At 46.0% G+C, this 13,888-nt stretch overlaps 1 protein-coding gene across 1 annotated transcript in view; it reads left to right on the top strand.

The window, feature by feature from the left end:
* The window catches only part of ATP8A2 (ATPase phospholipid transporting 8A2), a 391,847-nt gene that overhangs the window by 36,394 nt on the left and 341,565 nt on the right, over nt 1-13,888 (top strand). The window contains exons 7-11 of the mRNA XM_024753564.1: nt 829-898; nt 1,532-1,659; nt 2,928-3,039; nt 9,471-9,636; nt 13,204-13,331. Coding sequence (XP_024609332.1) covers nt 829-898; nt 1,532-1,659; nt 2,928-3,039; nt 9,471-9,636; nt 13,204-13,331 — 604 coding nt within the window. The remainder of the gene's footprint in view (nt 1-828; nt 899-1,531; nt 1,660-2,927; nt 3,040-9,470; nt 9,637-13,203; nt 13,332-13,888) is intronic.

Genomic DNA, 13,888 nt, shown 5'->3' with positions numbered 1-13,888 from the left:
AGTGGCCCGTTGAGCACATGACCCCATTTAATCTTCCCAACAGCGCTTGACGGCCTTACTTGGTACGTGAAAAAACAAGGGCTACAGAGAGATCGTTGAACTCGCTGAGGCCACACGGCCAGGAAGGGCAGTGCCAGGAGATTGTACGTGGCTTGTGGTCATAGAATCTGTTAAACCCTAACTATGCTCCCTGGACCTGAACATCCAGAGTAGGAGTATAGTATCTGCCATGCTTGTGTTTAAGCATGGCAGGTGCTATACTCTGTATCTGTTCTTTGAGTTCTCTGTCCTGAAAATCAGGTGTTTTGACTAAAAACTTGCCTGTTGACACAGTAAAAACTGCAGGGAAGAAAAGCCCTGCCAAGCCTGTGCCTTGATTTCTCAGTTCCTCTGGCCGTAATCTCCTGCAGAAGGTATGTGTGCCGGCCTGGCCTGGCCTGGGCGGCTGTTTTGGTCAAGGGCAGGCCAGCCTCTGACTTTCAGGGTCACCTGAACCCACTGGGCGGTCTTAGCTGGGACCTCTTGTTTCCCATCACAGGCCTGTCCCCTTCCCATTCATCCTCTGTTATTTCTGTCCACTTGGAGTCGAGCGGCCATTTTGTGGGGACTGTGCGGGTAGATCATTGGAGAGACAGCTCGTCTTGGCGCTGTGCTCTCCACACACCTGTCTGTCTGTCCTGTCTGTCTCATCAGTCACTGTTCCCGTCGTGGTCAGTTATGACACCACTTTGAAGGGCCGGTCAGCAGAGTTTCCATGGTTGAGGCTTTCTGAGCTGTGAATTGGTGGAGGGGACCTTACTCAACTTTTTTTTTTTTTTCTCTCCTTAGTGAACCTCAGGCAATGTGTTATGTTGAAACAGCCAATCTCGACGGGGAGACGAACCTTAAAATACGTCAGGTAAAACGTCACCTTTTATGACTTGCATTGTTACGGGGCCCAAATGGCGACGGTGCTCCCCTCACATACCAGTCAGTGCTTTTTCTGGAGGAAAGAAGTCAAGGAAGCACAGAGTCAGGACTCCACCACTGTGCTGACACATCCATGCTAAAGTCATAATCAACATGCCCAAACCCTTTACAGAAAGCACACTCCATTAGCTGTACCCTAACGTGGCCACAAACACAGAATAAAGTACCCCTTTAACATAGTGTGATATCTAGCACCCTGTAACTCTTCTTTAAAGAGAAAAAAATGTCTAAGTCAAATATCTAAGATAGAAAAGAAAGATATGTGGACAGAATCATCAGATGCAACTTGGTACAGCAGAAAATTTGTGTCAGAATGAGTTATTCATTGAAACTTAACATTGTTATTATATATTGAATCCTTCCAAACCTTTTGTATTAGGTTGCTGTGACCGAAGCTGCCTGTGAAGTCCATCCTGAAGGGCGGGTAGCTTGAGGACCCCCCCCAACTATTCCATTTTAGTTGATTCATTATTTCCTTTTGATTCACGGTAGGGATATGCTGAGTGTCATTCGTAAACCTGGAAGATTGTGTTCAGTTTCCTCTTTGGGTTGAACGTTTCAGGGTGTGAGTCACACGGCTGACATGCAGGTGAGGGAGGTGCTGATGAAGTTGTCTGGGAGCATAGAGTGTGAAGGGCCCAATCGCCACCTCTACGATTTCACCGGAAACTTGAACTTGGATGGGAAAAGGTATCGCTTCCTCTTGTCTTAGTGGATTTTCTTTTAATTTATTTTTAATGTGACTAAGAATTACAGGAGCTTTGGCAAATATCAATCTGTTTTCTGCTTTCATAATATTTTTAAAACAGATTTCTTCGTGTTTAGCTTAGATATGGGAGACTGAGCTTTTCTTGAAACACGGTTTTAATCCATTTAAACCTTCCCTTAAATTTAAGGAAAGACCTGATTTTTGGCAAGAAAATATCCCGAGGGTCTGAAGTGAGCCTCACAGAACTGGCCTGGTCTTTCTGTGTGTATTACACGCCAGGGAGGAGAGTAGTTGATTTTGGCTGCGTAAAATTGTCCAGAAAAGCAGAAGAGAGATGTCTGAAGCGTGTAAGAGCTGACATTTATTAGAGAAACATCTTTTTCCCCTTTGCTTTCTTCTGAGTAGTCTGTGTTTTTAGCAAGTTGAATGGAAGGACCGGTTACCCTTCCTTCAGAACGTTCACTGCCCTGTTGTCTCTATTCTGTTGTCTTCTAAGTAGTCTGTGTTTTTAGCAAGTTGAATGAAAGGACCGGTTACCCTTCCTTCAGAACGTTCACTGCCCTGTTGTCTGTATTCTGTTGTCTTTGCCCTCTTGGCATTTATCATTTGAGTCATTTTTTGTTGTTACATTGGGGCGTGGTTTCTCTCTTCTGCTTATCTTCAACCTGCATGCTCCTTACCAGTGGTCTCCACCTTTATGTTTTGAACAGACCCAAAGGGAAGGACCCGATCATGGGAATCAACCCAAAATAACTCTGACAAGTCAAGTGTGACACCCTTCTCGGTTTCATGTAGTACACAGGGCTGTTTTGTAGGCTCCCACTTTAAATTTCTAAATTATCACTCAGACTTTTATTTAATCATTAAGTTAGCTTTGACAGATTTGTTATTGTAGCTTTTTTTTTTTCTTAGAGTCTAGAAACTGACTTTCCCAAATGAATAAACTTCTGGTTATCTTAATTTCCTTTTCAGATATTGAGTTTCATAAGAGAGTTATAAGAGACACAATTTCCTTTTAACGTTTTATAGGAGAAAAAAAAAAAAACCTTTTTCTGTGTTGATGAATGGATGAGATAAACCTTGGGTAGATTAAGCCAGGGGTAACCTTTATGGCCCCTGTGTCCCAGTGAAATAGTCCAAATTTGACTAAAGGAAACAGTTGATGTATTGTGGGTTTATGTTTAAGGGGAATATTCATGCTCATTTTTTCAAAGTATCATTAAATATAAATGTTGTTTCTTATTTTTAGCCCTGTTACCCTTGGGCCCGACCAGATCTTATTAAGAGGTACACAGCTTAGAAATACTCAGTGGGTGTTTGGCATAGTTGTTTATACTGGACACGACACCAAACTCATGCAGGTAAAACATTTCTCTGCTGAAAAACAATGCTGATTTTCGTCGTTTTTTCTGTTTTTTATGGAGTAGTGGGTAGAAAATGCAGGTTTTGCATTTAGGAACCTTAAGCTTTGTCTGTGAACCTAAATATGGAAAGGAGGTGCTTTTATTTTGGTTCCTAGGTAGTTCCTCCTGACTTTCTGTTACTGTATCAAGTATTTGTTACCCCTTGCCTGAAATATCAACAGTCTTTGTTTTCTGGATTTAATGGGACAGTCAGGCCTCACCTATTTTATCTTCGAACGCGAGGGGGGATTTGTTCTAACCTCTTTATTTCTCTCTTTACTTCTCCTCCACACCCCGTTAATTAAGATTTTATAGGAAGTTGTCTTATTTAACTGAATTCTAGGCAATTGAAAATCAGTTATCTTTGAATTCATGTTTATTCTTCATGTCATATACCAAAGAGAAAAAAATACTAAAATGATTTTGTTTTTTCTCCCTGTTAAGTTTTAAAAATTACTATCTGTGACTTTGTAGCTCACATTTCTTTTATGACATATTTTGCCAGACAGCTTTGAAATCCTGCATAAATCAGTGCCCCTACATGTCATTTCTTACATTTCTTCGGTATCACTTGGCATCTTATTTTGCTGATGGTCGCTGTTAACGAGGATTGGTTTTTCAGCTTGTCTGCCCCTTTGTGTGACTTCTAAAGCACAGATCTGGCAATATTTCTTGATTTAAAAGTGTTTCGTGGCCACCGTGCACCATATCTTGTGCCGGGCTGTGTGGGTACAATAGTGAAAGGCACAGTCTCACCCCTGGGAACCAGGCAGACTTGGGAGTGGTGGGGATTACAGAGTGGAGAGATGAATGTGTGATGCGTGTCGTTACGGGGTGCTGGGGGTCCATATGGAAGGTCATCCAGCCCAGGTTTGGAGGTGTCAGTTGACCAGATACTAAGAAGCACATTTCAGATATCAAGTTGAAGAAGGAAGGCTGTTGTGTTGGTTCACTCCTCAAGTGGTGCAGGAGGAGAGCGTTAACCATTGATTAGAGCCGACGGAGTGAGAGAGCCCTGTGTCCACACCAGCTGGGTAACGCAGTGCAGACGGGGCGGGCGGGGGGTGGGGCAGAGAGACTCACTGGAGTGGAAGAAGATTGTTGGAGCTGCCGCATGACAGGCCTCGGTGTGCAGGGGGCTTGGCTTTGATCTTCTGGGGCGGAGGATTTGTGGAGTGGAGAAACCCAGGGGCAGGAAGCTGAAGCGGAGCTGTTGGAGGCGTTCAGTGTTGAGGGGTGAAGGATGGAGGGACCACGGCATTTGGTGATGATGGGACGTGGCTGGGCCGGGGTAGAGACGGATGCTGTCACCGGTGGCTCAGGTCTTTAGGGAGTGGGGGGGAGGGGAGAGCTGGTGGACTTGCTGAGAGAAGAGGCAGAAGGGCGTGTAGCCAGATGGCAGGGATTTTACAAGGGGGTTTTTAACACAGCGTTAGAGGCAGCAGGTGTCGGAAGTATGACCGGACCCCGAGCATCCGTTCAGCAGTGCTGTCTTCTGAAGCACGTGAGTCTGCACGGAGCAGCCCCTGCTGGGGGACCTCAGGGGAGGGGTGTCCTCGGGGTGGGGGGTGAGGCAGGAGCAGGAAGGAGGGGAGGGCCCGGGGACTGCGAGGCCGCACGTATGGTGGGATGGTTACAGAGGAAGGTGTGTGTGTGTGTCTGCGTGTGTGTGTTCTCTGTGTCTTCTCTGTGTGTGTGTTCTGTGTGTGTGTGTGTGTTTTCTGTGTGTTCTGTGTGTGTGTGTCTGTGTGTGTGTGTGTTTTCTGTGTGTTCTGTGTGTGTGTGTCTGTGTGTGTGTGTGTTTTCTGTGTGTTCTGTGTGTGTGTGTCTGTGTGTGTGTGTGTTTTCTGTGTGTTCTGTGTGTGTGTGTCTGTGTGTGTGTGTGTTTTCTGTGTGTTCTGTGTGTGTGTGTCTGTGTGTGTGTGTGTTTTCTGTGTGTTCTGTGTGTGTGTGTCTGTGTGTGTGTGTGTTTTCTGTGTGTTCTGTGTGTGTGTGTCTGTGTGTGTGTGTGTTTTCTGTGTGTTCTGTGTGTGTGTGTCTGTGTGTGTGTGTGTTTTCTGTGTGTTCTGTGTGTGTGTGTCTGTGTGTGTGTGTGTTTTCTGTGTGTTCTGTGTGTGTGTGTCTGTGTGTGTGTGTTCTGTGTATGTGTGTTTCCTGTTGTCTGTGTGTGTGTCTGCGTGTGTGTGTTCTGTGTCTTCTCTGTGTGTGTGTTCTGTGTGTGTATGTTCTCTGTGTCTTCTCTGTGTGTGTGTTCTGTGTGTGTGTGTTCTGTGTGTGTGTGTTTCCTGTTGTCTGTGTGTGTGTCTGCGTGTGTGTGTTCTCTGTGTCTTCTCTGTGTGTGTGTTCTGTGTGTGTGTGTCTGTGTGTGTGTGTGTTTTCTGTGTGTTCTGTGTGTGCGCGCGTGCGTACGCGCACTGACTAGGATGTGTAAAGTGTCTTGGGTCTGAGCAGCTGTGTGCGCAGACTTTCTCTGGGTGGAGAGCCGAGCCCCCTGCCACCTAGCGAGTGTCCTCAGACTCCCCCAGGCCAGCACCCGCCACTACCGCCTAGCCCTGGGAGCCCCGCTGACCACAGATCACTTGTGTTTTTACAGTGAAGTGACAGATCACAAGGCGCTCGCTCAGATGCGGGCGGGGCCCCAAGACTAGTTTTCAGATTGTACATTTTACAAATGGAACCACTCCCCAAGATTCCTTGTACCCTGGAGTTTTCTCTTTTCAGGGTACGTTGCTGTTTCCCTAGATCGTACGTTGGTAATACAGCTTTGCAGCTGAGGTGTAAGAGGTCAATGAAGTGACACTTAAAAATAATTCCATCCTCCCTTCAGTGAGCAGGGTGTTCACTAAGTTACCTCGTGACGTTTGCACCCGTCAGTGTGCTGGGTGCCTTCCTTGCACCTACATGTGATAAACCTCTTTGAATGGCTTATTACATGTTGACCGCTCAAGTACAGAATAGTCCAAAGCCCCAGAAACACCTGTGCTAGACTCGCTGTGCCTTTAGGGCTCAAACAATGAGTAAAAATAACAAGCTTTTGAAAGGAATATAATATAACACACATAGCTGGAAGCCATCCTGTTGGTGAAATAACATACGTTGTCTCTACTTGTGCTACTTGACCACAGAGAGGAAACACAATTGCTTTAGGGTTCTTCTACTTTTTTTTTTTTTTTTGCATTACGCGGGCCTCTCACTGTTGTGGCCTCTCCCGTTGCGGAGCACAGGCTCCGGACGCGCAGGCCCAGCGGCCATGGCTCACGGGCCCAGCCGCCCCCGCGGCATGTGGGATCCTCCCGGACTGGGGCACGAACCCGCGTCCCCTGCACCCGCAGGCGGACTCTCAACCACTGCGCCACCAGGGAAGCCCCTACTTTTTTGTTTTTTAAAGTCTCACTTCAGTGCCTTCTACTCTCCTACTTCAGAGTTCCCTCGTTTCATGTTGAGTGTAGTTACATGTAGAAATATTTCAATGTCTGATGTTTCTGTTGGTTGATTTAATGGGAAAGAGAGATTGTCACAGTAATTCCAGCAAACAGTGCCCCATGCATTGCTCCAAGAAATTCTCACGTGTTAACTCGCTGATTCCTCACAGCGGCCCTATGAAGAAGATACTATTTTTGTTTTTGTTTTCTAGATGAGTGCACTAAGGCATCTCCCAGTAAGTTAGCAAAGTTACATACCCAGTAAGAGAGAGAGCTGGGATTCCAACCCAGGCAGTCTGGCTCCCGAGTCCTTATCTTAACTAGTACTCTGCTGACTGCTGTCTTCGAAGGGAATCAAATGTGTAAAATTCAGGCCAGATTTAAGCTTTTTCAAAATCTGACATTTTGGTCTATTTCTATTTCGAACTCCAATACTCAAAAGTAGTATTTTCTAAGGATTTTGGAGAAGAACTTTTAATGCTAGTAGGAATTTGACATTACAAGCTCATCACTGCAAGGTGAAATGCTCAGGGGATGGGGGTGAGTAGCTAGAGCCCGGCTTTCCTAAGTGCATGGGCTGAAGCCTGAAGTGTTGGGTCGTTACTCTTGTATTGGATGAAACATAACTTTTCTTAATTCTATTAACTGGCCAGGGTTCAACCACTGGGAAAGGTCAAAAGTCAATAAACTCATGGAGTCATAGAAATAACGTTTATTGTAAATTTTTTTCTGCTTGTGCCTCCAGCGAATGTTTATTAAAAATAAGATTAGCTTTTAAAAGATTGGGGTAGGCGGTCTTGAAATTGGTCTTCTGGCTCTTGCCGTGAGGCCAAAGGTGATGTGTCGACCCCATCGACCTTGAGATGATATTTGATTGGTAAGTTGTCCTTTACTGATGGATTTCCATTTAGATTCTAGAGGAATATTTTTAAAAGTCTTTAAAGGACACATAATTCAGTGACTTAAAGTGAAGTGGGAAAAAGAGTATATGCAGAGGAAATGCAGCCGTGCTGTTTAGATACTTACAGGGCTGCAAAATCACCAGCGTTGCAAGTCCCCGACTCCCCACCCCCGCGGAAAGCCATGGTCATGGTCGCAGCAGTCCTGGGTTCGGGGATAGAATTCAGATAAGTTTCAGCCACCTTGTGGTATGAGCTACTCGAGGGAATGTAGGAATGAATTGCCGCTCATTTTCATCTCGGTTTTGTTTTCATGTTGTGACTTTATTTTGTATCCTTATATTCGGAGACATTTTCATCCTAGCTCTGTTAGGGATCAGGTGGGTTGGGAAGATGAAGAGAGAGTGCTAACTCAAGTCTGGCCCAAGGCACCATTTTTCATGGCCAGTCAGTGCCTTGCAAGTATTCAGATCACCTGATCTTGTGTATCAGTATCGCCTGTAAAGGGACAAGGCTCATGACTTGTGGACAGAGACAGTGGACTGAAGCTCCCGCCATCTCCCCCGTCCACTCCTGGCTTCTGATCTAGTCCAGGGTCTGTCCTCCTCCAAGAAGGGGTTGTTACCATCTGCTGTGTTACGTGTTAGTTTCCTGTCGCTGCCACAACAAATGACACAAACGTAGTGGCTTAAAGCAACACAAAGCTCTTAGGTTACAGTTCTGTAGGTCAGAAGTCTGCTCTGGGTCTCACCCACATCATGATGTCAGCCAGGCAGCCTTCCTTTTTAGAACATTCTAGGAGGTTCTAGGGGAGACTCCATTCCTTGCCTTCTAGAGGCTCCCGGACTTCATTGGTTTATGACCACCCCTCCTCTGTCTTCAGGGCCTCAGTGCTGGATCTCTTTGGCCGTTTGTCTGTACTCATATCTCCCTCTGACCGTAACTGGGAAAGGATCTCTTCTTTTTGTGCTTTTAAAGACCTGTGTGATTAAATCGGGCCCATTTGGATAATTCAAGTTAATCTCTCCAAGTCAAGGGCATTTATTTAATCACACCGGAAAAGCCCCTTTGCCATATAAAGTAACATATTCATTGGTCCAGGTATTAGGACCTGGATGTCACTGAGGAGGGCGGTTACTCTGCCCACCACAACTGCCTTCAGGAATTTTTTTAATAAAATGACTTCAAGTGAATAACTGTCCGGGGCCAACAGTTCTATTGACTTTTCCACTGCTGAGGGGATATAGTTCCAAACCTGATGTGCAGTGGTCCTTGAATCTGGTTTTCATGAACCTTTCTGGACTCACTCCCGACACTGGCTTGTTCTCTAGCTGGGCTGGTCTCCCCACCGGCAGTGAGAAGGCAGGCCATGAGCACTTACAGATGGCTGGGCTGTCTTTCCACTTTCGTCGTAACTTCCTGCCCACATTCTGTTTGTGGTTTAGGACCCCGTTCAGATTTCCACTGGCCACTAGAGCTTCCCCGGCTCTTCCTGCTTGTTTTTTGTTCATAGTTTTCCAAATGGACTCTTTATCCATCCATTTATTTTGACACCTGTTGTCCTATTTTGCATTATTGATGTGTGTGTGTTTGTGTATGTCTTTTCTCAAATTCTGAGCTACTGGGCTTAAAATAGCTCTCTGTGTGTTAATGATAGAGCTACGTTATTACTTTGAAGATTCTAGATTTTTGTGATGTAGAATCTTGGTTTCTCTTGAATTAGCAGCCGCCTGATTTCTTTTAAACTGGGCTTAAATGATCTGGAACCTGTATTCTAAGATCGTGAAAGTAGCTAATTTTATGCTAAAATTAAGAAGCACAGACTGAGTCATGCAGAGTTGAAATGTGCCCTTTTAAAATGACAGTGTGTCTTCTGTGTTCTTCTTGATTTAAAACTAGCTGTTGATTCAGGAACATAGTCCACTTTTAAATCTCATTGGTTATTTGACAAAAAGATAGTCTTTTACTTTTTCTTTGTTGAATTGGGTTAACTTACCTCCTTTGCTCCCTGCTCTCTGCCCCCAAGTGTGTTCTGTGACCCTTACTGGCTTTACATGCTCTCGTACAGAATTCCACCAAAGCGCCTCTCAAGAGATCGAATGTGGAGAAAGTAACTAATGTGCAGATCCTGGTACTCTTTGGCATCCTCCTGGTCATGGCCTTGGTGAGCTCGGTGGGAGCCCTGTACTGGAATGGGTCTCAAGGAGGAAAGAACTGGTACATCAAGGAGATGGGTAAGTGGCGAACGGACTCCTTGTTGAAGCTGACCATCCTTCCAAGTGTGATGTACGTGTGTGGGCCGTGCCCTCCTTCTCCGCCCGTTGGCTGTTGTAGACAATGCCCACCCTTCAAGCACCGAAAGATGAGTCACGTGATGCAGTGAAGGTGGACACATTTGGGGATCGTTTTATATTCAGATGATTTTTTAAAGATTTTATTTATTATTTTTGGCTGCATTGGGTCTTCACTGCTACGTGCGGGCTTTCTCTAGTTACGGCAAGTGGGGGCTCCTCTTCGTTGCGGTGCGTGGGCTTCTCATTGCGGTGGCTTCTCTTGTTGTGGAGCACGGGCTCTAGGCGCACGGGCTTCAGTAGTTGTGGCTCGCGGGTCCAGTAGCTGTGGCCTGCGGGCTCTAGAATGCAGGCTCAGTAGTTGTGGCGCATGGGCTTAGTTGCTCCACGGCATGTGGGATCTTCCTGGACCAGGACTCGAACCCATGTCCCCTGCATTGGCAGGCGGATTCTTAACCACTGTGCCACCAGGGAAGCCCTACTTTTTAAAATCTAAAATAAAGTATAGAAAATATGTAATTATATGGTCTTTTATAAGTTCCTATATAATTAACTTTATTGCCCTCTGCTTCTCTACGTGGATTTAATTACTGTCTGGTGTCACTTCCTGTCATCCTGGAGGATTTCCTTTATTATTTCTTGTAAGGCAGACTGGATAGCAACAGATTATCCCATTTTTTATCTTAGAGTGTCTTAATTTCTCCTTTGTCTTTTTTTTCTTTTTTTCTTTTTTCCCCGCAGTACGCAGGCCTCTCACCGCCGTGGCCTCCCCCGCTGCGGAGCACAGGCTCCGGACGCGCAGGCTCAGTGGCCACGGCCCATGGGCCCAGCCGCTCCGTGGCACACGGGATCCTCCCGGACCGGGGCATGGACCTGCGTCCCCCGCACCGGCAGGTGGACTCCCAACCACCGCGCCACCAAGGAAGCCCTCCTTTGTTTTTGAAGGATAGTTTTGCTGATACAGAATTCTTGTAGGAATTCTTGGTCGACATTCTTTTCTTTTCAGTACTTTGAATATACCGTCCTCTTTCCTTCTGACCTCCACTGTACGGATGAGGTCAGCTGTTACTCTTACTGAGTTTTCCCTTGTACGTGAGTCATTTTCTTATTGCTGCTTTCAACGTCTTCGTTGGTTTTCAGTAGTTTTGAGTTTATCCTGTATGAAGTTTGTTGAGGTTTCTGGATATGCACATTAATAGTTTTCATCAAGCTTGTTTTTGACAATTTTGTCCAGTTTTACTGCTTTTTGTTTTGAGATAAGATTTGCCAATCTCCTTACACAGCAATTCCAGAAAAATAAAATTTAATGACAAAATTTTTTTGAATAATAAATTTGAAAACTTTGGGATATTTTCTTGGAATGATTATTTCCATCTTTCTATATATTTTAATTAAACGGATGGAAACATTTTTTCCCCCTTTTCTTGTTACGTCATGTAGAAAACTCACACATTTTGAACTGCCCAGGAGTGTCCTTGTCGCTGCTTTACAGATGTGGGAAATGTGACTGGGACCTCATTTGTAGCTTGGGTCAAAATCCTTGATTTTGGTTCTTAAAATCTGGATTTCAACCGTGTTGTATGATGTTAGCTTCAAATGTGAAGACAGATACATTTGTTTACACGTTAGTTCCAAAATATCATGGTCTGGGTAAATAAACAGCATTGACACTATACTGGTATACAGGCTTTGTGGAAACTGTTATTTAAATTGCTCAGATAATGTCAAACTCCAGTACAGGGCGTGTGATTTACAGTGGAAGAATTAATTAATTTATTTATTTTTGGCCCCATTCATAATGCTTTGTGCCTTGTTATCTTATTAAAAAAAATTATTTTATTTTATTTATTTTTGGCTGTGTTGGGTCTTTGTTGCTGTGTGCGGGCTTCTCATTGCGGTGGCTTCTCTTGTTGCAGAGCACGGGCTCTAGGTGCATGGGCTTCAGTAGTTGTGGTGTGCAGGCTCTGTAGTTGTGGCATGTGGGCTCAGTAGTTGTGGCGCACAGGATTAGTTGCTCTGTGACATGTGGGGTCTTCTCAGACCAGGGATTGAACCTGTGTCCCCTGCATTGGCAGGTGGATTCTTAACCACTGTGCCACCAGGGGAGTCCGTGCCTTGTTATTTTAAGGTAAATTCTGAGTAGCTCTGGTAAAAGCCATCAGACTTCGCATTTGCTTCATCATTGCCAGAGCTTTGACTTCAGTTCAGAGAACTTTCCCCGTCGATGTTCACAGACCTTGTACCTCTTTACCCTCTCCTGGTCCCTCCTCCTGCCTCTGCTTTGGATTCTATCCTGTAGAGACCGTGTTCCATCAAGACATTCCTTCTCTTATGTTCCATAAATAGGCTCCAGGCTTCTCGTCTGCCTCCCTTTTTTCACCCGTTTTGCCTGTTCACACAGGAGAATTTGACCAATTCTTGGGTGTGTCCCCAGTATGCTCCTACCTTAGTGAGGTTGTAGGTATTCCTCACAACCACGTCAAATGCCTGTCCTCTTTTCTTTTTTAATTAATTTTAATTTTTGGCTGTGTTGGGTCTTCGTTGCTGCGTACGGGCTTTTCTCTAGTTGCGGCGAGCAGGGGCTACCCTGTCAGCGGTGCGTGGGCTTCTCATTGCGGTGGCTTCTCTTGTTGCAGAGCCTGGGCTCTAGGCACACAGGCTTCAATGGTTGTGATACGAGGGCTCAGTAGTTGTGGCTCGTGGGCTCAGGAGTTGTGGTGCACAGGCTTAGTTGCTCCATGGCATGTGAGATCTTCCCAGACCAGGGCTCGAACCCATGTCCCCTGCTTTGGCAGGCAGATTCTCTTTTTGTGTGTGTGTGGTACGCGGGCCTCTCACTGCTGTGGTCTCTCCCATTGCGGAGCACAGGCTCCGGACGCGCAGGCTCAGTGGCCATGGCTCACGGGCCCAGCCGCTCCAGGGCATGTGGGATCTTCCCACACCGGGGCACGAACCCGCGTCCCCTGCATCGGCAAGCGGACTCTCAACCTCTGCGCCACCAGGGAAGCCCTGGCAGGTGGATTCTTAACCCCTGCGACACCAGGGAAGCCCCCTGTCCTTTTTTCTGCATCCTTTTTAGTTAGCTCACGTCTCTCTATCCTCCAGGACTAGTCTGAAGCCTCTGTTCTTCTGGGTGGCCTTCAGTGACCGGGCCTCCGCGTCAACACCCTCGTGCCTCGGTTTCCTCAGTGCCCCGTGAAGGCCTTGTTAGTCCTTGTGCCCTGCTGCACGGTCACATTGCGGGGATGCTTGCCTCTGCTCACCCCGCTACCCCACAGCCTCCTCTGGGAAGCCAGCTCTCTGTTGGAAGGAATTGTGGCATCACGGTCTTTGTATCCACAGTTCATGCCACAGAGTAGGTGCTCAGTAACTATTTTAACTTGAATCTCTAAATGTATACTTAAGCCAAAACCTTTTTGTGAACATCTTTCAGAAAAATTCCAACATCATAAAGTACAAGGAAACTGAACAGAGACTAAGCTATTCAGATATTCTGGTTTTCTTCCACAGACACGAGCTCAGACAATTTTGGATATAACTTGTTGACATTCATCATCTTGTACAACAACCTGATTCCCATCAGTCTACTGGTGACCCTCGAGGTTGTGAAGTACACACAAGCCCTCTTCATAAACTGGGTGAGTATCACACCTGGCTGGAAGCTGAGGTGCTGGGGACGTGTCAGCTGCCACTTCCTAATACCCTCTTGGAGCCTCAGTGATGGAATTGAGCTCCCAGAAAAGGAAGAACGTTGTTAATTACGATTCAGTCTGGGAGTTTAACTGCCTAGAGAATGGGCAAGGGTGTCCCTGAGCCAGTGGTATCTGTGACTAGTCACCTAATGTCTTGTCTTCTTGGGCTGTGAGGTGGGCAGGGCAGGGGCTCTGAGGAGAATCAGTGGAGAAATGGAGCAGAACGTGTAGCAGGTGCCTGTCTCCTGGTGACGGGGGATGAAGTGGCTGCAGCTGTCCATGCTTTAAATTCTCCTTAGTGCTGAAGTAACGTTCTCTTAAGTGTGTCTACTTATGTGTCCCCTATCTGTCAAAATTCATGGTGGCAGTAAATTTGGCTTCTATTGCAAGAGTCGAGGTGGAATTTTCAAGGAACTGCCATGGCCATTAAGCACCAGACCTCAGCAGCCAGTGTTTGGAGACCAGACACTTTGATGTGCGTTTTTTATTTGAGCTTCACAACA

The sequence above is a fragment of the Neophocaena asiaeorientalis genome, unplaced genomic scaffold (genome assembly GCF_003031525.2).
Source record: "Neophocaena asiaeorientalis asiaeorientalis breed wild unplaced genomic scaffold, Neophocaena_asiaeorientalis_V1.1 scaffold443, whole genome shotgun sequence".
Taxonomy (NCBI): Eukaryota; Metazoa; Chordata; class Mammalia; order Artiodactyla; family Phocoenidae; genus Neophocaena; species Neophocaena asiaeorientalis.
This window is presented reverse-complemented; position numbering and strand designations above follow the sequence as displayed.